Here is a 25,652-nt window from a genome sequence, read left to right as displayed (position 1 = left end):
AACCTAACCTGCTGTATAAGCAGGGCCCTACAGTAGCCCAGAACCTAACCTGCTGTATAAGCAGGGCCCTACAGTAGCCCAGAACCTAACCTGCTGTATAAGCAGGGCCCTACAGTAGCCCAGAACCTAACCTGTTGTACAAGCAGGGCCCTACAGTAGCCCAGAACCTAACCTGCTGTATAAGCAGGGCCCTACAGTAGCCCAGAACCTAACCTGCTGTATAAGCAGGGCCCTACAGTAGCCCAGAACCTAACCTGCTGTATAAGCAGGGCCCTACATTAGCCCAGAACCTAACCTGCTGTATAAGTGGGGCCCTATATTAGCCCAGAACCTAACCTGCTGTACAGTACAAGCAGGGCCCTACATTAGCCGAGAACCTAACCTGCTGTATAAGCGGGGCTCTTCATTAGCCAAGAACCTAACCTGCTGTATAAGAACATAAGAAAGAAGGAACACTGCAACAGGCCTACTGACCCATGCGGAGCAGGTTCATGTCTCCCCTCCCCCCCCGGATTAGCCCAATGACCCACCCAGTCTGGTCACCTCCACTCAAGGAAGGAGCATGGCACCAGACCCAGCAGCACAAGCTAGTCAGGTCCAACTCACACCCACCCATACCCTCTCATGTATTTATCTAACCTATTTTTAAAACTACACAACGTTTTAGCCTCTATAACTGTACTTGGGAGTTTGTTCCATTCATCCACAACTCTATTACCAAACCAGTACTTTCCTATATCCTTCCTGAATCTGAATTTTTCCAACTTGAAACCATTACTGCGAGTCCTCTCTTGGCTGGATATTTTCAGCACGCTATTTACATCCCCTTTATTTATTCTTGTTTTCCATTTATACACCTTGATCATATTCCCCCTAATTCTATGCCTTTGGAGAGAGTGCAGATTCAGGGCAATCAGTCTATCCTCATAGGGAAGATTTCTGATACATGGGATCATCTTTGTCATCCTCCTCCGTACGTTTTCCAGAGCATTTATATCCATTCTGTAATATGGCGACCAGAACTGTGCAGCATAGTCTAAATGAGGTCTAACCATGGATATATAGTTGAAGAACAACCTGACGACTTCTATTATTTATACTTCTAGATATGAAGCCAAGAATTCTGTTAGCTTTATTGCAAACACTAATGCACTGTTGTCTTGGTTTTAGATTACTGCTAACCAGAACTCCTAAATCCTTTTCACAATCAGTAGTATTAAGATCTACATTATTTAGTTTATATGTGGCATGGTTATTTTCCTGCCCAACATTTAGAACTTTGCATGTGTCTATATTAACCCTTTCAGGGTTTCGGCCGTACTAGTATGGCTTACGTGCCAGGGTTTTTGATGTACTAGTACGCCTAAATTCTAGCACCCTCAAATCTAGTGAGAGAAAGCTGGTAGGCCTATATATGAAAGAATGGGTCTATGTGGTCAGTGTGCGTGGTATAAAAAAAATCCTGCAGCACAGTGTGTAATGAAAAAAAAAAAAATTGACCATGTTTTTGGATTAAAACAACGACTTTGCACTGTATTTTCGTATGGTATTTATTGTTGTATTCTAGTTTTCCTGGTCTCATTTTATAGAATGGAAGACATATTACAGAAATTGAGATGATTTTGACTGGTTTTACAAAGAAAAGTACTTTGAAATTGAGCTCAAAGTAGCAGAAATGTTCGATTTTTACTAAAGTTCAAAAGTAAACAAATCATGCTATACGTCCAATACACATCAACTGGTGAGTCTAATATTCTTTCACAAGTGAACTGATATTATTTATACAATTTCTACGCTAATGCAGTAGTCTGCATAACAGTAAATCTTCTGTTTTTTTGTGAGAATAAAAATTCAAAGTGGAAAGCAAAAGAATGTAAGAGGGGCCTGGGGACATGACTAATGAACAGAGGAAATGTTATTTTAGTGCCAGGAATGTCTTTCTTATTTATTCTGGACCCTATTCGGAAATTGGCATCTTTTGAAATTTGTGTAAAATTGGCAAAATTGCTAAATTCTGACCACTGTATTGGATAGTTGAAATCGGTAAATGGGTGGTTTCTTGTACTCATTCGATAGAAAAAATGGAGTTCTAGTGAAATAGTTATGATTTTTGTCGACAAGTACACTGGAATTGGCCGAAAATAGGGCTCAAAGTGGGCAAAATCACCAATGCGTAAACATCGTCGAGACCGCTAACTTCGCGAGAGCATAATTCCGTAAGTTTTCCATCAAATTTCATACTTTTGGTGTCATTATGATCGGGAAAAGATTCTATCTTTTCATAAGAAAATATAAATTTTTTTTGTTTTTTTTGAAATTTGGCCAACCCTGAGAACAAGTCTCTGAGAGGGCCTGTTGACCCTGAAAGGGTTAATCTGCATCTGCCACTTTTCCGACCATTGCATCAGTCTATTCAAATCATCCTGGAGTGCTCTAGTGTCCTCATTAGAATGAATTGGACGGCCTATTTTGGTGTCCTCAGCAAATTTGCTTATGTCACTATTTATTCCCTCATCTATGTCGTTTATGTAAATTGTGAACAACAACGGGCCCAACACTGACCCCTGAGGAACACCGCTTGTGACGTGCCCCCATTCTGATTTCTCCCCATTTATGCAAACTCTCTGCTGCCTATTTGTCAGCCATGCCTCTACCAAGGAAAAAATTTCTCCTCCTATTCCGTGTGCCTTAAGTTTCCTCAATAGCCTCTGATGTGGAACTCTATCGAAAGCTTTACTGAAGTCCATATACACAATATCATATTCATTACCATGATCTGCTTCCTCAAACACCTTGGTGAAAAATGTTAGTAAATTCGTAAGACAGGAATGCCCCTTTATATAACCGTGTTGAGATTCATTAACCCTTTGAGGGTCGACAGGCCCTCTCAGAAACTCGTTCTCAGGGTTGGCCAAATTTAAAAAAAAAAAAAAAAAATTATTTTTTTATGAAAAAATAGTTTTTTTTTTCTAAACATTATAGGCTAAACAAAAAAATTTTACCATCAATTGTTACCGAGATATGGAGGCGTGAAGTTTGCCAAAATTGAACAACATATGGTAACATCGCCGACTGCCATCACCCGGTATTTTTCTATTTACTTTTTTATGTACTATTTTCAATTATTTTTCAATTTTTCTTTTTCTGAGTAACTTTTATGGCCTCTGAGGCCAACATGATCAGTATTTTGTAAGTTATTTCTTTTTCAATACTACACAATAAGGGCATAAACACTGTTGTCATTATTTTGTTTATAGAAAATATTTACACAAACAAACGATATGAAATGTTGTTTATTACTATTTTTCTATATTTTATATACACATATACAGTCACAGGGAATGTTTCTAGAAGTTCTGCAGCCTGTGGAAGTCTTTGAAACATGGTGTCATGCACAGTGGTGTTTTACACTCCTCACACATAAAACGAGTGTCTCTGCGTTGTTGTGGGCATTTTTTTGTATGTGCACTGACGTAACACCTCTTCTGAGCCTTTTTCTTGAAAGCAGTAGCAGGCAGTTTTACCAGGAAGTGATCACCATGCTTCAGACGAGCAGGTAGTTGTTGATAATTTGGTGGATGGTTAATTGCAGGTGCTGTTCCTTGGTACTTGAATACTATTTGTCTGATGACAGACAAACAGAATTCGCTGTACTGTGGTTTGTTTCTGGTCCTCATCTTATACATATTATAAGCATTGAGCATGGAAATGTCCAGAAGATGGAAAAAGAGTTTGATGTACCACTTATAACTCTTGCGAACACAATCAGCAAACCCAATCTGCATGTCACATTTGTCCACTGAACGCATGTTGAAGGTGTAATCAATCACAGCTGCAGGTTTTAGAATGGGTTCATTGCTCTCTCTATGCTGCCTGCCACTGTCTGCCATTTCATTAGGGTGAACTGATGACAACAGTGTGACATCTCGTTTGTCATGCCACCGAAATGCCATGATGTCATTGGCAGCAAACGCCTGCACCTCACCTCTACGAGTGCCAGCGTCAAACATGGGCATATGTTTCCGATTTGCACGCACTGTGCCACACACATCTGTCATGTTCACTCGCAAAAAATCACTGAGTGAGGGGCTTGTGTACCAGTTATCTGTATATAATATATGCCTCTTACCAAGGTATGGTTCTATCATTGTTCTAACCACATCACCTGAGATGCCCAATAACCAATATACTTCAGGAAGCTTGTAACTGACGAGTCTTTGATTATGTTCAAAGGAAGACTCTCTTTCAAGCACTACATACCAAGCAAGAGGAAACGCTTTGGTATAAAGTTTTTGTGCATTGTTATGTCTGGTATTGGATATTATTGTGTACACTGGAAGTTATACATTGCAAAATACCAGGGGGTATTTTGCAATGTATAACTTCCAGTGTACACAATAATATCCAATACCAGACCACTGTAACAATCACAAAGTACAAACAACTTTATACCAAAGCGTTTCCTCTTGCTTGGTATGTAGTGCTTGAAAGAGAGTCTTCCTTTGAACATAATCAAAGACTCGTCAATTACAAGCTTCCTGAAGGGATAAAAATGCGTACTGAATTTCTCTTTCAGATACACAAACACATTCCTAATCTTATATAACCTGTCAGTTCTGTCAGGCCTGGTTTTGTCTGAGAAGTGAAGCATACGTAACATTAACACAAATCGATTCACTGGCATTATATCACTGAAACCTGGGGTTGCAATCAGGCAGTCTGTTGACCAGTATGATTTCACTTTGTGCTTATACACGTTTGGCATAAGCATTATTGTGGCAAAGAAAAGATACATCTCAGCCACAGTTGCCTCCTTCCACTGGTGTAGATGTGATTTTGGTGAAAGTAATGTGTTTGCCATGGTGTACTCCTAGTAAGCGTTGCTTTCCATGACAATACTTTCCATCAGGGGTTCGTCAAAGAATAACTCAAAACATTCCAGTTCAGTGGCATTGTTCCCAAGTGTACAAGATGGCCGTATTCCACTTTGGCTGTCATCAAACTGGTGGGCATTTGGAACAAAATTGACAGCTTCCTGCCAATCCCAGGTGCGGTCTGCTGGTGGGTACTGGACAATGACAGGTGGTTGTGGCTGTGGAGGTTGTGGTTGTGGAGGCTGGTGTGGTGGGTGGGTGGGGGATGGTGGCCTTTGTTGTAGATCAGCTGAGGCAGCGGCGTGGGTGGCAGCATGGCCCACTGCTGGTGCCTCACCGCCAGCACCACTACCACCACGCACATTTTCCATCCCAATTGCAACAGTATCATCGCCATTTTCATTGTCTGTTCCTGTTGTACAGCCATGGGATGTACTCCGAGATGCACTCCTTGCCCTTGGAATAGCATATGGCACACTACCAGAGTGCATATATCGACGTATATACTGACTCTTCACTGGGGAATATTGCACTTCACTATCACTACTGGAACTAGTTTGATGAGCTTGTAGTTCATACTCACTATCACTATCATCACACATGCTCTCATCTGAGTCTGGGATTTGGGAAAATAGAAGTTTCCTCTTGGATTCTGGTACAACTGAACGTGAACAAGACGGCCCAGCACCAGAGGTGGAAGGCTGAGGGTCATCTGGGTTTTCCTCACTATTACCGATATTATGATCATTAGTTTCAGTCAAAACCTCACCAAAACCATGAAACTCATCTTCATTGGCACTTCCATCTGTATTAGAACTGTCACTGGGGAACAAAAGTGTCCCAATTCGCCGAGGAGTGAGGAGCTTCTTACCGCGAGGCATGGTGGACATTGTTTACTAAGATGGCATTCCCACAATGCACCACTGGGTCCCAGATTTTTTTCTACCGCGCACATCGACCACAAAGACCCATTCTCTCACATCTAGGCCTACCAGCCTTTTCCCGCGAGATTTGACGGCGCTAGAATTTATGCGTACTAGTACGTCAAAAACCCCTGCGTGTAAGCCGTACTAGTAAGTCCGAAACCCTCAAAGGGTTAATCAATCTGTGCCTATCAAGATGGCTACAAATTGCTTCGGCAATTATTGATTCCATAAATTTTCCCACTATGGAGGTAAAGCTTATTGGTCTATAGTTCGAAGCCAAGGACCTATCACCTGCCATTACATTTGCCATTTTCCACTTATCAGGCACTATGCCAGTTTGTAGTGATATGTTAAAAAGATTAGCTAAAGGTATGCTAAGTTCCTCTTTACATTCCTCTTACATTCCTGGGGATTCGTTAGGTTTTAGTTTCTCTATTTGTCTGAGAACCATGTCACTAGTTACTGCAATCGTGCATAGTTTATTATCGTCCTGTTCTACATAATCTATTATTTCAGGAATATCGCTAGTATTTTCCTGGGAGAAAACTGAGAGGAAGTAGGTATTGAGAATTTCACACATATCCTTATCACTGTCAGTGATCTGACCAGAGTTACTCTTAAGTGAGCCAATCTTGTCTCTAATCTTACTTCTGTATACCTGAAAGAACCCTTTTGGGTTAGTCTTTGAATCCCTTGCAACCTAAACCTCATAATCCTTTTTTGCTTCTTATTCCTTTCTTTATTTCTCTCTTTAATTGAAAATATTGATTTCTTAACTGCCCATCCCCTCTTTTGATACACCTATATATGCCTCTCTTTTGACCAATGAGATGTTTTAATCTATTGTTCATCCATTAGGGATCATTTTTGTTAGATCTAATTTCCCTACTCGGAACAAAAGTTGTCTGGGTAGCTAGAACTATGCTCTGAAAAAAGTCATATTGGCAACCAAGATCACCTACCTGACCCATAGTCATGACATCCCAATTTAGCCCACCCAGGTAATTTTTCAGTCCCATGAAGTCTGCCAAGCGAAAATCTGGGACAGAGATTTGATTGCAGTTATCTGGGTGATTCCATGATATATTTAAACTAAGTGATTTGTGATCACTTTCCCCAAGCTCATCATTAACCTCAAGATTATTAATTAGTGACTCTTTGTTGGCAAGAACCAAGTCAAGCAGTGGTGCCCTACATTAGCCCAGAACCTAACCTGCTGTATAAATGAGTATGCTTGTATCTGAAGTCTTGAGACTGTGTCCACATTAGGTGTATGAATTTACATGATGGTGGGATTGCTGGTGTCCTTTTTTCTGTCTCATGAACATGCATGATTTCAGGTACGTCTTGCTACTTCTACTTACACTTAGGTCACACTACACATACATGTACAAGCATATATTTACACACCCCTCTGGGTTTTCTTCTATTTTCTTTTTGGTTCTTATTCTTGTTTATTTCCTCTTATCGCCATGGGGAAGTGGAACAGAATTCTTCCTCCATAAGCCATGTGTGTTGTAAGAGGCGACTAAAATGCCGGGAACAAGGGGCTAGTAACCCCTTCTCCTGTATATATTACTAAATTTGAAAGGAGAAACTTTCGTTTTTCCTTTTGGGCCACCCCACGTCGGTGGGATACGGCTGGTACGTTGAAAGAAGAAAGAAGAAGGCATATGAATATTTTTTAGAGATTGTAACACAGTAATGGTCAATGTTTATTATTGGTACTACTGTCTTCTGTTCATCAGTTACATGAAGAAACTATATAATATGACTGTAATATATATTTTGTTATGGGTCTGGTAAGACTCGCTGACACCTCTGTAATGTTATTTTTATGCTAGCACTCACAGTATGCACTCTAGGTAGTGTACAATAACCTAGCCACTCACAGCATGACCTGTGGGTAGTGTACAATAACCTAGCCACTCACAGCATGACCTGTAGTGTACAATAGACTAGCCACTCACAGCATGAGCTGTGGGTAGTGTACAATAACCTGGCCACTCACAGCATGAGCTGTGGGTAGTGTACAATGCCCTAGCCACTCACAGATTGAGCTGTGGGTAATGTATAATAACCTAGCCACTCACAGCATGAGCTGTGGGTAGTGTACATTAACCCAGACACTCGCAGGGTGAGCTGTGGGTAGTGTACAATAACCTAGCCACTAACAGCATAAGCTGTATGTAGTTTACAATAACCTAGCCACTCACAGCATGAGCTGTGGGTAGTGTACAATAACCTAGCTGGTCACAGCATGAGCTGTGGGTAGTGTACAATAACCTAGCCACTCAAAGGATGAGCTGTGGGTAGTGTACAATAACCCAGCCACTCACAGGATGAGCTGTGGGTAGTGTACAATAACCTAGCCAATACAGCATGAGCTGTGGGTAGTGTACAATAACCTAGCCACTCACAGGATGAGCTATGGGTAGTGTACAAAAACCTAGCCCATCACAGCATGAGCTGTGGGTAGTGTACAATAACTGAATCACTCACAGTATCAGTTGTAGGTAGTGTACAATAACCTAGCCACTCACAGCATGAGCTGTGGGTAGGGTACAATAACCTAGCCACTCATAGCATGAGCTGTGGGTAGTGTACAGTAACCTAGCCACTCACAGCATGAGCTGTGGGTACAGTACAATAACCTAGCCACTCACAGCATGAGCTGTATGTAGTTTACAATAACCTAGCTACTCACAGCATGAGCTGTGGGTAGTGTACAATAACCTAGCCACTCACAGCATGAGCTGTGGGTAGTGTACAATAACCTAGCCACTCAGAGCATCAGTTGTGGGTAGTGTACAATAGCCTAGCCACTCACAGGATGAGTTGTGGGTAGTGTACAATAGCCTAGCCACTCACAGGATGAGCTGTCGATGGTATACAATAACCTAGCCAATACAGCATGAGCTGTGGGTAGCAAACAATAAACTAGCCACTCACAGGATGAGCTATGGGTAGTGTACAATAACCAAGCCCCTCATAGGAGGAGCTGTGGGTAGTGTACAATAACCTAACCACTCACAGCATGTGCTGTGGGTAGTGTACAATAACCTAGCCACTCAGCATGAGCTGTGGGTAGAGTACAGTAACCTAGCTACTCACAGAATGAGCTGTGGGTATTGTACAATAACCAAGCCACTCACAGGATGAGCTGTTAACATCACTGAGGCAACCTTAACATCAGTAAGACAATGTTAATATCAGTGAGGCAATGTTAATATCAGTGAGTCAATGTTAATACGAGTGAAGCAATGTTAACATCAGTGAGGCAATGTTAACATCAATTCGGCAATGTTAATATCAGTGAAGCAATGTTAATCTCAGTGATGGCAATGTTAATATCAGTGAAGCAATGTTAACATCAGTGAGGCAATGTTAACATCAGTGAGTCAATGTTAACATCAGCTAAGTAATATTAACATCAGCTAAGTAATGAAAACATCAGTGAAGCATTGTTAACATGACTGAAGCAATATTAACATCAATGAAGCAACGTGTACAATAACCTAGCCACTCACAGCATGAGCTGTGGGTAGTGTACAATAACCTAGCCACTCACAGCATGAGCTGTGGGTAGTGTACAATAACCTAGCCACTCACAGCATGAGCTGTGGGTAGTGTACAATAACCTAGCCACTCACAGCATGAGCTGTGGGTAGTGTACAATAACCAAGCCACTCACAGCATGAGCTGTGGGTAGCGTACAATAACCAAGCCACTCACAGCATGAGGTGTGGGTAGTGTACAATAACCTAGCCACTCACAGCATGAGCTGTGGGTAGCATACAATAACCAAGCCACTCACAGCATGAGCTGTGGGTAGTGTACAATAACCTAGCCACTCACAGCATGAGCTGTGGGTAGTGTACAATAACCCAGACACTCACAGGATGAGCTGTGGGTAGTGTACAATAACCTAGCCACTCACAGCATAAGCTGTATGTAGTTTACAATAACCTAGCCACTCACAGCATGAGCTGTGGGCAGTGTACAATAACCTAGCTGGTCACAGCATGAGCTGTGGGTAGTGTACAATAACCCAGCCATTCACAGGATGAGCTGTGGGTAGTGTACAATAACCTAGCCAATACAGCATGAGCTGTGGGTAGTGTACAATAACCTAGCCACTCACAGGATGAGCTATGGGTAGTGTACAAAAAGCTAGCCCATCACAGCATGAGCTGTGGGTAGTGTACAGTAACTGAATCACTCACAGCATCAGTTGTAGGTAGTGTACAATAACCTAGCCACTCACAGCATGAGCTGTGGGTAGGGTACAATAACCTAGCCACTCATAGCATGAGCTGTGGGTAGTGTACAGTAACCTAGCTACTCACAGAATGAGCTGTGGGTACTGTACAATAACCTAGCCACTCACAGCATGAGCTGTATGTAGTTTACAATAACCAAGCCACTCACAGCATGAGCTGTGGGTAGTGTACAATAACCTAGTCACTCAGAGCATCAGTTGTGGGTAGTGTACAATAGCCTAGCCACTCACAGGATGAGTTGTGGGTAGTGTACAATAGCCTAGCCACTCACAGGATGAGCTGTGGGTAGTGTACAATAACCTAGCCAATACAGCATGAGCTGTGGGTAGCGAACAAACTAGCCACTCACAGAATGAGCTATGGGTAGTGTACAATAACCAAGCCCCTCATAGCAGGAGCTGTGGGTAGTGTACAATAACTGAGTCACTCACAGCATCACTTGTGGGTAGTGTACAATAACCTAACCACTCACAGCATGTGCTGTGGGTAGTGTACAATAACCTAGCCACTCAGCATGAGCTGTGGGTAGAGTACAGTAACCTAGCTACTCACAGAATGAGCTGTGGGTATTGTACAATAACCAAGCCACTCACAGGATGAGCTGTTAACATCACTGAGGCAATCTTAACATCAGTAAGGCAATGTTAATATCAGTGAAGCAATGCTAATCTCAGTGAAGGCAATGTTAATATCAGTGAAGCAATGTTAACATCAGTGAGGCAATGTTAACATCAGTGAGTCAATGTTAACATCAGCTAAGTAATATTAACATCAGCTAAGTAATGTTAACATCAGTGAAGCATTGTTAACATGACTGAAGCAATGTTAACATCAATGAAGCAATGTGTACAATAACCTAGCCACTCACAGCATGAGCTGTGGGTAATGTACAATAACCTAGCCACTCACAGCATGAGCTGTAGGTAGTGTACAATAACCTAGCCCCTCACAACATGAGCTGTAGGTAGTGTACAATAACCTAGCACCTCACAGCATGAGCTGTGGGTAGTGTACAATAACCTAGCTGGTCACAGCATGAGCTGTGGGTAGTGTACAATAACCTAGCCACTCAGAGCATCAGTTGTGGGTAGTGTACAATAGCCTAGCCACTCAGAGGATGAGCTGTCGGTAGTGTACAATAACCCAGCCACTCACAGGATGAGCTGTGGGTAGTGTACAATAACCTAGCCAATACAGCATAAGCTGTGGGTAGTGTACAATAACCTAGCCACTCACAGGATGAGCTATGGGTAGTGTACAATAACCTAGCCCCTCACAGCATCAGTTGTGGGTAGTGTACAATAACCTAGCCACTCACAGCATGAGCTGTGGGTATAGTACAATAACATAGCCACTCATAGCATGAGATGTGGGTAGTGTACAGTAACCTAGCTACTCACAGAATGAGCTGTGGGTACTGTACAATAACCTAGCCAATACAGCATGAGCTGTGGGTAGTGTACAATAACCTAGCCACTCACAGGATGAGCTATGGGTAGTGTACAATAACTGAATCAGTCACCGCATCAGTTGTGGGTAGTGTACAATAACCTAGCCACTCACATCATGAGCAGTGGGTAGGGTACAATAACCTAGCCACTCATAGCATCAGCTGTGGGTAGTGTACAGTAACCTAGCTACTCACCGAATGAGCTGTGGGTACTGAACAATAACCTAGCCACTTGCAGCATGAGCTGTATGTAGTTTACAATAACCTAGCCACTCACAGCATGAGCTGTGCATAGCGTACAATAACCTAGCCACTCAGAGCATCAGTTGTGGGTAGTGTACAATAGCCTAGCCACTCATAGGATGAGTTGTGGGTAGTGTACAATAGCCTAGCCACTCGCTGGATGAGCTGTGGGTAGTGTACAATAACCTAGCCAATACAGCATGAGCTATGGGTAGTGTACAATAACCAAGCCCCTCACAGCAGGAGCTGTGGGTAGTGTATAATAACTGAGTCACTCATTGCATCAGTTGTGAGTAGTGTACAATAACCTAGCCACTCACAGCATGTGCTGTGGGTAGTGTACAATAACCTAGCCACTCAGCATGAGCTGTGGGTAGAGTACAGTAACCTAGCTACTCACAGAATGAGCTGTGGGTATTGTACAATAACCAAGCCACTCACAGGATGAGCTGTTAACATCACTGAGGCAATCTTAACATCAGTAAGGCAATGTTAATATCAGTGAGGCAATGTTAACATCAGTGATGGCAATGTTAACATCAGTGAAGCAATGTTAACATCAATGAGGCAATGTTAACATCAGCTAAGTAATATTAACATCAGCTAAGTAATGCTAAAATCAGTGAAGCATTGTTAACATGACTGAAGCAATGTTAACATCAATGAAGCAATGTGTACAATAACCTAGCCACTCACAGCATGAGCTGTGGGTAGCGTACAATAACCAAGCCACTCACAGCATGAGCTGTGGGTAGTGTACAATAACCTAGCCACTCACAGCATGAGCTGTGGGTAGTGTACAATAGCCTAGCCACGCACAGGATGAGCTGTGGGTAGTGTACAATAACCTAGCCACTCACAGTATGAGCTGTGGGTAGTGTACAATAACCTAGCCACTCACAGTATGAGCTGTGGGTAGTGTACAATAACCTATCCACTCACAACATGATCTGTGGGTAGTGTACAATAACCTAGCCACTCACGGCATGAGCTGTGGGTAGTGTACAATAACCTAGCCACTCACAGCATGAGCTGTGGGTAGTGTACAATAACCTAGCCACTCACGGCATGAGCTGTGGGTAGTGTACAATAACCTAGCCACTCACAGCATGAGCTGTGGGTAGTGTACAATAACCTAGCCACTCACAGCATGAGCTGTGGGTAGTGTACAATAACCTAGCCACTCACAGCATGAGCTGTGGGTAGTGTACAATAACCTAGCCACTCACAGCGTGAGCTGTGGGTAGTGTATAATAACCTAGCCACTCACAGCATGAGCTGTGGGTCGTGTACAATAACCTAGCCACTCACAGCATGAGCTGTTCGTAGTGTACAATAACCTAGCTACTCACAGCATGAGCTGTGGGTAGTGTACAATAACCTAGCCACTCATAGCATGAGCTGTGGGTAGTATACAATAACCTAGGCACTCACAGCATGAGTTGTGGGTAGCGTACAATAACCAAGCCACTCACAGCATGAGCTGTGGGTAGTGTACAATAACCTAGCCACTCACAGCATGAGCTGTGGGTAGTGTACAATAGCCTAGCCACACACAGGATGAGCTGTGGGTAGTGTACAATAACCTAGCCACTCACAGTATGAGCTGTGGGTAGTGTACAATAACCTAGCCACTCACAGTGTGAGCTGTGGGTAGTGTACAATAACCTATCCACTCACAACATGATCTGTAGGTAGTGTACAATAATCTAGCCACTCACGGCATGAGCTGTGGGTAGTGTACAATAACCTAGCCACTCACAGCATGAGCTGTGGGTAGTGCACAATAACCTAGCCACTCACAGCATGAGCTGTGGGTAGTGTACAATAACCTAGCCACTCACAGCATGAGCTGTGGGTAGTGTACAATAACCTAGCCACTCACAGCATGAGCTGTGGGTAGTGTACAATAACCTAGCCACTCACAGCATGAGCTGTGGGTAGTGTATAATAACCTAGCCACTCACAGCATGAGCTGTGGGTCGTGTACAATAACCTAGCCACTCACAGCATGAGCTGTGAGTAGTGTACAATAACCTAGCTACTCACAGCATGAGCTGTGGGTAGTGTACAATAACCTAGCCACTCATAGCATGAGCTGTGGGTAGTATACAATAACCTAGGCACTCACAGCATGAGCTGTGGGTAGTGTACAATAACCTAGCCACTCACAGCATGAGCTGTGGGTAGTGTACAATAACCTAGCCTTCACAGCTTGAGCTGTGGGTAGTGTACAATAACCTATACACTTACAGCATGAGCTGTGGGTAGTGTACAATAACCTAGCCACTAACAGCATGAGCTGTGGGTAGTGTACAATACCCTAGCCACTCACAGCATGAGCTGTGGGTAGTGTACAATAACCTAGCCACTCAGAGCATCAGTTGAGGGTAGTGTACAATAGCCTAGCCACTCACAGGATGAGCTGTGGGTAGTGTACAATAGCCCAGCCACTCACAGGATGAGCTATGGGTAGTGTACAGTAACCTAGCTACTCTCAGAATGAGCTGTATGTAGTTTACAATAACCTAGCCACTCACAGCATGAGCTGTGGGTAGTGTACACTAACCTAGCCACTCACAGCATGAGCTGTGGGTAGTGTTCAATAGCATAGCTACTCACAGCATGAGCTGTGGGTAGTGTGCAATAACATAGCCACTCACAGCATGAGCTGTGGGTAGTGTACAATAACCTAGCCATTCACAGCTTGAGCTGTGGGTAGCATACGATAACCTATCTACTTACAGCATGAGCTGTGGGTAGTGTGTAATAACATAGCCACTCACAGCATGAGTTGTAGGTAGTGTGCAATAACCTAGCCACTCACAGCATGAGCTGTGGGTAGTGTACAATAACCTAGCCACTCACAGCATGAGCTGTGGGTAGTGTACAATAACCTAGCCACTCACAGCATGAGCTGTGGGTAGTGTACAATAACCTAGCCCCTCACAGCATGAGCTGTTGGAAGTATACAATAACCTAGCCCCTCACAGGATGAGCTGTGGGTAGTGTACAATAACCTAGCCAATACAGCATTAGCTGTGGGTAGTGAACAATAACCTAGCCACTCACAGGATGAGCTATGGGTAGTGTACAATAACCTAGCCCCTCACAGCATGAGCTGTGGGTAGTGTACAATAACTGAGTCACTCACAGCGTCAGTTGCAGATAGTGTACAATAACCTTGCCACTCACAGTATGTGCTGTGGGTAGTGTACAATAACCTAGCCACTCATAGCATGAGCTGTGGGTAGTGTACAGTAACTTAGCTACTCACAGAATGAGCTGTGAGTACTGTACAATAACCTAGCCACTCACAGGATGAGCTGTTAACATCACTGAGGCAATCTTAACATCAGTAAGGCAATGTTAATATCAGTGAGGCAATGTTAATATCAGTGAGGCAATGTTAATATGAGTGAAGCAACGTTAACATCAGTTAGGCAATGTTAATATCAGTGAAGCAATGTTAACATCAGTGAGGCAATGTTATCATCAGTGAGGCAATGTTAACATCAGTGAGGCAATGTTAACATCAGTGAAACAATGTTAATATCAGCTAAGTAATATTAATATCAGTGAAGCATTGTTAACATGACTGAAGCAATGTTAACATCAATGAAGCAACGTGTACAATAACCTAGCCACTCACGGCATGAGCTGTGGGTAGTGTAAATAACCTAGCCTCTCACAGCATGAGCTGTGGGTAGTGTACAATAACCTAGCCACTCACAGCATGAGCTGTGGGTAGTGTACAATAACCTAGCCTCTCACAGCATGAGCTGTGGGTAGTGTACAATAACCTAGCCACTCACAGCATGAGCTGTGGGTAGTGTATAATAACCTAGCCTCTCACAGCATGAGTTGTGGGTAGTGTACAATAACCTAGCCACTCACAGCATGAGCTGTGGGTAGTGTACAATAACCTAGCCACTCACAGCATGAGCTGTGGGTAGTGTACAATAACCTAGCCTCTCACAGCATGAGTTGTGGGTAGTGTACAATAACCTAGCCACTCACAGCATGAGCTGTGGGTAGTGTACAATAACCTAGCCACTCACAGCATGAGCTGTGGGTAGTGTACAATAACCTAGCCTCTCACAGCATGAGCTGTGGGTAGTGTACAATAACCTAGCCACTCACAGCATGAGCTGTGGGTAGTGTACAATAACCTAGCCTCTCACAGCATGAGCTGTGGGTAGTGTACAATAACCTAGCCACTCACAGCATGAGCTGTGGGTAGTGTACAATAACCTAGCCTCTCACAGCATGAGCTGTGGGTAGTGTACAATAACCTAGCCACTCACAGCATGAGCTGTGGGTAGTGTACAATAACCTAGCCACTCACAGCATGAGCTGTGGGTAGTGTACAATAACCTAGCCACTCACAGCATGAGCTGTGGGTAGTGTACAATAACCTAGCCACTCACAGCATGAGCTGTGGGTAGTGTACAATAACCTAGCCACTCACAGCATGAACTGTCACCAGTGGTTACCTAATCAGTACAGGTATTGTAAACATCTGTTACAGGAGAACCTAGCCACTGACAGCTTGAGTAGTGAGCTTAGCAGCACTAGCAGTGTGGGTTGGTCACTCACCTGTAGGTGTAAGGTCCCACCTCCTTCAGTATGGGCTTGGCACCGTGGAAACGTATAGCGTCAGGGTTGGTCACATTGAACAGGTAGATCTGCATGTAGATGGGCACTGGAGCCTTGATGAACGATGTTAAAGTCTTGCTGTTCTCCGATAACATCAACATCTGTAATGAAAACTGATGTTAATATCCCTGATGTATTGTTAATATCAGTGAAACAATGTTAATAATAACACTGAAGCAATGTTATTATCACTGAAGCAATGTTATTATCACTGAAGCAATGTTAATATCATTGAAACATTATTAATATCACTGAAGCAATGTTAATATCACTGAACAAATGTTTATGGAAAACTCGAAGAAATTAAAACTATCGGAGTATAAAACAAATTCTGAACACACAATCGAGTGATAAAAAGTAATGTGAAGGACCTGGGAGTGATAATTCGGAGGATCTGACTTTTAAACACCACAACAGTCTACCACATCTGCTAGAAAAATGATGAGATGGATAATGAGAACCTTCAAAATTAGGGATGCAAAGTTCATGATTCTCTTCAAGTTGCTTGTTCTCTCTAGGCTGGAATATTACTGTACAGTAACTGCCCCGTTCCAGGCAGGCGAAATTGCTGACCTGGAGAATATACAGAACACTTTCACGGCACAAATAAGTACTATAAAGCACCTAAATTACTGGGAACAGTTGAAGTTCCTTGATTTGTGTTCCCTGGAATGCAGGCGAGAAAGATACATGATAATATATACATACCTGGAAAATCCTAGAGGGACTAGTATCAAATTTGCACACGAAAATCACGCACTATAAAAGCGAAAGACTCGGCAGGAAATGGGGCGCCACGGGTACGCTAAAGAAACAACATAATAAGTGTCAGGGGCCCAACACTGTTCAACTGCCTCCCAACATACATAAGGGAGATTACCAATAGACCCCTGACTATCTTCAAATAGATGCTGGACAGGCACCTCAAGTCAGTACCTGACCAGCTGACCTGTAGTTCGTAGGCTGGTTTACGTGCGGCCAGCAGTAACAGCCTGGTTGATTAGACCCTGATCTACCACGAGGTCTGGTCATGGAACACGCCACGGGGCGCTGACCCCCCAAACCCCCTCCAGCCTCCAGGTATGCTGCAGCGATCACTGAAGCAATGTTAATATCACTGTAGCAATGTTAATATCACTGAAGCAATGTTAATATCACTGTAGCAATGTTAATATCACTGAAGCATTGTTAATATCACTGTAGCAATGTTAATATCACTGAAGCATTGTTAATATCACTGAAGCATTGTTAATATCACTGTAGCAATGTTAATATCACTGAAGCAATGTTAATATCACTGAAGCATTGTTAATATCACTGAAGCATTGTTAATATCACTGTAGCAATGTTAATATCACTGAAGCAATGTTAATATCACTGTAGCAATGTTAATATCACTGAAGCAATGTTAATATCACTGAAGCATTGTTAATATCACTGAAGCATTGTTAATATCACTGTAGCAATGTTAATATCACTGAAGCATTGTTAATATCACTGAAGCATTGTTAATATCACTGTAGCAATGTTAATATCACTGAAGCATTATTAATATCACTGAAGCATTGTTAATATCACTGTAGCAATGTTAATATCACTGAAGCATTGTTAATATCACTGTAGCAATGTTAATATCACTGAAGCAATGTTAATATCACTGAAGCATTGTTAATATCACTGAAGCATTGTTAATATCACTGTAGCAATGTTAATATCACTGAAGCAATGTTAATATCACTGAAGCATTGTTAATATCACTGAAGCATTGTTAATATCACTGTAGCAATGTTAATATCACTGAAGCAATGTTAATATAACTGAAGCAATGTTAATATCACTGAAGCAATGTTAATATCACTGTAGCAATGTTAATATAACTGAAGCAATGTTAATATCACTGTAGCAATGTTAATATCACTGAAGCAATGTTAATATAACTGAAGCAATGTTAATATAACTGAAGCATTGTTAATATCACTGAAGCATTGTTAATATCACTGAAGCAATGTTAATATCACTGTAGCAATGTTAATATAACTGACGCATTGTTAATATCAGTGAAGCATTGTTAATATCACTGTAGCAATGTTAATATAACTGAAGCATTGTTAATATCACTGTAGCAATGTTAATATCACTGAAGCAATGTTAATATCACTGTAGCAATGTTAATATCACTGAAGCAATGTTAATATCACTGAAGCAATGTTAATATAACTGAAGCATTGTTAATATCACTGAAGCAATGTTAATATCACTGTAGCAATGTTAATATCACTGAAGCAATGTTAATATCACTGAAGCAATGTTAATATAACTGAAGCAATGTTAATATAACTGAAGCAATGTTAATATCACTGTAGCAATGTTAATATCACTGAAGCAATGTTAATATCACTGAAGCAATGTTAATATCACTGAAGCAATGTTAATATAACTGAAGCAATGTTAATATCACTGTAGCAATGTTAATATCACTGTAGCAATGTTAATATCACTGTAGCAATGTTAATATCACTGAAGCAATGTTAATATCACTGAAGCAATGTTAATATCACTGAAGCAATGTTAATATAACTGAAGCAATGTTAATATCACTGAAGCAATGTTAATATAACTGAAGCAATGTTAATATCACTGTAGCAATGTTAATATCACTGAAGCAATGTTAATATCACTGTAGCAATGTTAATATCACTGAAGCAATGTTAATATCACTGAAGCAATGTTAATATCACTGTAGCAATGTTAATATCACTGAAGCAATGTTAATATCACTGAAGCAATGTTAATATCACTGAAGCAATGTTAATATCACTGTAGCAATGTTAATATCACTGAAGCAATGTTAATATCACTGTAGCAATGTTAATATAACTGAAGCAATGTTAATATCACTGAAGCAATGTTAATATCACTGTAGCAATGTTAATATCACTGTAGCAATGTTAATATCACTGAAGCAATGTTAATATCACTGTAGCAATGTTAATATAACTGAAGCAATGTTAATACAACTGAAGCATTGTTAATATCACTGTAGCAATGTTAATATAACTGAAGCAATGTTAATACAACTGAAGCATTGTTAATATCACTGTAGCAATGTTAGTAAGTAAGATAGTTAATCCAGGTATACACAAATACAGTTACACAGAATTATCATACATAGCAGCATGTGTAGAGAACCTGAGATAACACAGAATTATCATACATAGCAGCATGTGTAGAGAACCTGAGATAACACAGAATTATCATACATAGCAGCATGTGTAGAGAACCTGAGATAACACAGAATTATCATACATAGCAGCATGTGTAGAGAACCTGAGATAACACAGAATTATCATACATAGCAGCATGTGTAGAGAACCTGAGATAACACAGAATTATCATACATAGCAGCATGTGTAGAGAACCTGAGATAACACAGAATTATCATACATAGCAGCATGTGTAGAGAACCTGAGATAACACAGAATTATCATACATAGCAGCATGTGTAGAGAACCTGAGATAACTATCTACTACACGAGGGTCATTAAGACTATCTACTACACGAGGGTCATTAAGACTATCTACTACACGAGGGTCATTAAGACTATCTACTACACGAGGGTCATTAAGACTATCTACTACACGAGGGTCATTAAGACTACTACACGAGGGTCATTAAGACTATCTACTACACGAGGGTCATTAAGACTATCTACTACACGAGGATCATTAAGACTATCTACTACACGAGGGTCATTAAGACTACTACACGAGGGTCATTAAGACTATCTACTACACGAGGGTCATTAAGACTATCTACTACACGAGGGTCATTAAGACTATCTACTACACGAGGGTCATTAAGACTATCTACTACACGAGGGTCATTAAGACTATCTACTACACGAGGGTCATTAAGACTATCTACTACACGAGAGTCATTAAGACTATCTACTACACGAGGGTCATTAAGACTATCTACTACACGAGGGTCATTAAGACTATCTACTACACGAGGGTCATTAAGACTATCTACTACACGAGGGTCATTAAGACTATCTACTACACGAGGGTCATTAAGACTATCTACTACACGAGGGTCATTAAGACTATCTACTACACGAGGGTCATTAAGACTACTACACGAGGGTCATTAAGACTATCTACTACACGAGGGTCATTAAGACTATCTACTACACGAGGGTCATTAAGACTATCTACTACACGAGGGTCATTAAGACTATCTACTACACGAGGGTCATTAAGACTATCTACTACACGAGGGTCATTAAGACTATCTACTACACGAGGGTCATTAAGACTATCTACTACACGAGGGTCATTAAGACTACTACACGAGGGTCATTAAGACTATCTACTACACGAGGGTCATTAAGACTATCTACTACACGAGGGTCATTAAGACTATCTACTACACGAGAGTCATTAAGACTATCTACTACACGAGGGTCATTAAGACTATCTACTACACGAGGGTCATTAAGACTATCTACTACACGAGGGTCATTAAGACTATCTACTACACGAGAGTCATTAAGACTATCTACTACACGAGCGTCATTAAGACTATCTACTACACGAGGGTCATTAAGACTATCTACTACACGAGGGTCATTAAGACTATCTACTACACGAGGGTCATTAAGACTATCTACTACACGAGGGTCATTAAGACTATCTACTACACGAGAGTCATTAAGACTATCTACTACACGAGGGTCATTAAGACTATCTACTACACGAGGGTCATTAAGACTATCTACTACACGAGGGTCATTAAGACTATCTACTACACGAGGGTCATTAAGACTATCTACTACACGAGAGTCATTAAGACTATCTACTACACGAGGGTCATTAAGACTATCTACTACACGAGCGTCATTAAGACTATCTACTACACGAGGGTCATTAAGACTATCTACTACACGAGCGTCATTAAGACTATCTACTACACGAGAGTCATTAAGACTATCTACTACACGAGGGTCATTAAGACTATCTACTACACGAGCGTCATTAAGACTATCTACTACACGAGGGTCATTAAGACTATCTACTACACGAGAGTCATTAAGACTATCTACAATACGAGGGTCATTAAGACTATCTACTACACGAGAGTCATTAAGACTATCTACAATACGAGGGTCATTAAGACTACTACACGAGGGTCATTAAGACTATCTACTACACGAGGGTCATTAAGACTATCTACTACACGAGAGTCATTAAGACTATCTACAATACGAGGGTCATTAAGACTATCTACTACACGAGAGTCATTAAGACTATCTACTACACGAGGGTCATTAAGACTACTACACGAGGGTCATTAAGACTATCTACTACACGAGAGTCATTAAGACTATCTACTACACGAGAGTCATTAAGACTACTACACGAGGGTCATTAAGACTATCTACTACACGAGAGTCATTAAGACTATCTACTACACGAGGGTCATTAAGACTATCTACTACACGAGAGTCATTAAGACTATCTACTACACGAGGGTCATTAAGACTATCTACTACACGAGAGTCATTAAGACTATCTACAATACGAGGGTCATTAAGACTATCTACTACACGAGAGTCATTAAGACTATCTACTACACGAGGGTCATTAAGACTATCTACAATACGAGGGTCATTAAGACTACTACACGAGGGTCATTAAGACTACTACACGAGGGTCATTAAGACTATCTACTACACGAGGGTCATTAAGACTATCTACTACACGAGGGTCATTAAGACTATCTACTACACGAGGGTCATTAAGACTATCTACTACACGAGGGTCATTAAGACTATCTACTACACGAGAGTCATTAAGACTATCTACTACACGAGGGTCATTAAGACTATCTACTACACGAGGGTCATTAAGACATTAAGACTTGAGGTTTCTAAACCTGTATTCCCTGGAACGCAGGAGGGAGAGATACATGATTATATACACCTGGAAAATCCTAGAGGGACTAGTACCGAACTTGCACACGAAAATCACTCACTACGAAAGCAAAAGACTTGGCAGACGATGCACCATCCCCCCAATGAAAAGCAGGGGTGTCACTAGCACGTTAAGAGACCATACAATAAGTGTCAGGGGCCCGAGACTGTTCAACTGCCTCCCAGCACACATAAGGGGGATTACCAACAGACCCCTGGCAGTCTTCAAGCTGGCACTGGACAAGCACCTAAAGTCAGTTCCTGATCAGCCGGGCTGTGGCTCGTACGTTGGTTTGCGTGCAGCCAGCAGCAACAGCCTGGTTGATCAGGCGCTGATCCACCAGGAGGCCTGGTCTCAGACCGGGCCGCGGGGGCGTTGACCCCCGGAACTCTCTCCAGGTAAACTCCAGGTAAACTACACGAGGGTCATTAAGACTATCTACTACACGAGGGTCATTAAGACTATCTACTACACGAGGGTCATTAAGACTACTACACGAGGGTCATTAAGACTATCTACTACACGAGGGTCATTAAGACTATCTACTACACGAGGGTCATTAAGACTATCTACAATACGAGGGTCATTAAGACTATCTACTACACGAGGGTCATTAAGACTACTACACGAGGGTCATTAAGACTATCTACTACACGAGGGTCATTAAGACTATCTACTACACGAGGGTCATTAAGACTACTACACGAGGGTCATTAAGACTATCTACAATACGAGGGTCATTAAGACTATCTACTACACGAGGGTCATTAAGACTATCTACAAAACGAGGGTCATTAAGACTATCTACTACACGAGGGTCATTAAGACTACTACACGAGGGTCATTAAGACTATCTACTACACGAGGGTCATTAAGACTATCTACTACACGAGGGTCATTAAGACTACTACACGAGGGTCATTAAGACTATCTACTACACGAAGGTCATTAAGACTACTACACGAGGGTCATTAAGACTATCTACAATACGAGGGTCATTAAGACTATCTACAATACGAGGGTCATTAAGACTATTTACAATACGAGGGTCATTAAGACTATTTACAATACGAGGGTCATTAAGACTATTTACAATACGAGGGTCATTAAGACTATTTACAATACGAGGGTCATTAAGACTATTTACAATACGAGGGTCATTAAGACTATTTACAATACGAGGGTCATTAAGACTACAATACGAGGGTCATTAAGACTATTTACAATACGAGGGTCATTAAGACTATTTACAATACGAGGGTCATTAAGACTATTTACAATACGAGGGTCATTAAGACTATTTACAATACGAGGGTCATTAAGACTATTTACAATACGAGGGTCATTAAGACTATTTACAATACGAGGGTCATTAAGACTATTTACAATACGAGGGTCATTAGACTATTTACAATACGAGGGTCATTAAGACTATTTACAATACGAGGGTCATTAGACTATTTACAATACGAGGGTCATTAAGACTATTTACAATACGAGGGTCATTAGACTATTTACAATACGAGGGTCATTAGACTATTTACAATACGAGGGTCATTAAGACTATTTACAATACGAGGGTCATTAGACTATTTACAATACGAGGGTCATTAAGACTATTTACAATACGAGGGTCATTAGACTATTTACAATACGAGGGTCATTAAGACTATTTACAATACGAGGGTCATTAAGACTATTTACAATACGAGGGTCATTAAGACTATTTACAATACGAGGGTCATTAAGACTATTTACAATACGAGGGTCATTAAGACTATTTACAATACGAGGGTCATTAAGACTATTTACAATACGAGGGTCATTAAGACTATTTACAATACGAGGGTCATTAAGACTATTTACAATACGAGGGTCATTAAGACTATTTACAATACGAGGGTCATTAAGACTATTTACAATACGAGGGTCATTAAGACTATTTACAATACGAGGGTCATTAAGACTATTTACAATACGAGGGTCATTAAGACTATTTACAATACGAGGGTCATTAAGACTATTTACAATACGAGGGTCATTACTAGGAATAAGGTAAAATTACAAGTGTGTTAGGTAAAAAATAAATAAAAGATCATTCTCCTTCCTTTCTGTCGCTACATTCATCAGTTCTGTGTGACCCTTGTGAGTTTAGCGCTTTCTTTGATAATAATATTCTTCTTGAACTACAGTTCTGTGTGACCCTTGTGAGTTTAGCGCTTTCTTTGATAATAATATTCTTCTTGAACTACAGTTCTGTGTGACCCTTGTGAGTTTAGCGCTTTCTTTGATAATAATATTCTTCTTGAACTACAGTTCTGTGTGACCCTTGCTAGTTTAGCGCTTTCTTTGATAATAATATTCTTCTTGAACTACAGTTCTGCCTGACCCTTGTCAGTTTAGCGCTTTCTTTGATAATAATATTCTTCTTGAACTACAGTTCTGCCTGACCCTTGTGAGTTTAGCGCTTTCTTTGATAATAATATTCTTCTTGAACTACAGTTCTGCCTGACCCTTGTGAGTTTAGCGCTTTCTTTGATAATAATATTCTTCTTGAACTACAGTTCTGTGTGACCCTTGTGAGTTTAGCGCTTTCTTTGATAATAATATTCTTCTTGAACTACAGTTCTGTGTGACCCTTGTCAGTTTAGCGCTTTCTTTGATAATAATATTCTTCTTGAACTACAGTTCTGCCTGACCCTTGTCAGTTTAGCGCTTTCTTTGATAATAATATTCTTCTTGAACTTCAGTTCTGCCTGACCCTTGTCAGTTTAGCTCTTTCTTTGATAATAATATTCTTCTTGAACTGGTTCATGCTATGACTGGCTTTGACATGTGCGGGTAGTCTGTTCCATTCCTTTATTGCTGTACAATAAAAGGTGTTTGAAGCCTGGCCACTGACTGTGGCTACTACAAAGTTGTGCTCTCTCCCCCTAGTACTATGATTGTTGTGCTCTCTCCCCCTAGTACTATGATTGTTGTGCTCTCTCCCCCTAGTACTATGATTGTTGTGTTCTCTCCCCTAGTACTATGATTGTTGTGCTCTCTCCCCCTAGTACTATGATTGTTGTGTTCTCTCCCCCTAGTACTATGATTGTTGTGCTCTCTCCCCCTAGTACTATGATTGTTGTGCTCTCTCCCCCTAGTACTATGATTGTTGTGTTCTCTCCCCCTAGTACTATGATTGTTGTGCTCTCTCCCCCTAGTACTATGATTGTTGTGCTCTCTCCCCCTAGTACTA

At 41.3% G+C, this 25,652-nt stretch overlaps 1 protein-coding gene across 4 annotated transcripts in view; it reads right to left on the bottom strand.

Moving 5' to 3' along the window:
* The window catches only part of LOC128687197 (lysosome membrane protein 2), a 191,589-nt gene extending 175,024 nt beyond the window's left edge, over nt 1-16,565 (bottom strand). For 2 of the 4 annotated variants that reach the window (XM_070098502.1, XM_070098505.1), the window contains exon 1: nt 16,376-16,564. In XM_070098502.1, coding sequence (XP_069954603.1) covers nt 16,376-16,536 — 161 coding nt within the window. In that variant the 5' untranslated portion in view covers nt 16,537-16,564. Of the gene's footprint in view, nt 1-16,375 lie in introns of all 4 variants that reach the window. The other 2 variants (XM_070098503.1, XM_070098504.1) reach the window with 2 other exon arrangements.
* Between the last annotated feature and the right edge of the window lie 9,087 nt (nt 16,566-25,652).

The sequence above is a fragment of the Cherax quadricarinatus genome, chromosome 62, assembly GCF_038502225.1.
Source record: "Cherax quadricarinatus isolate ZL_2023a chromosome 62, ASM3850222v1, whole genome shotgun sequence".
NCBI classification, from domain to species: Eukaryota; Metazoa; Arthropoda; class Malacostraca; order Decapoda; family Parastacidae; genus Cherax; species Cherax quadricarinatus.
The sequence above is the reverse complement of the archived record's forward strand: the minus strand, read 5'-3'. Positions and strand labels throughout refer to the sequence as shown.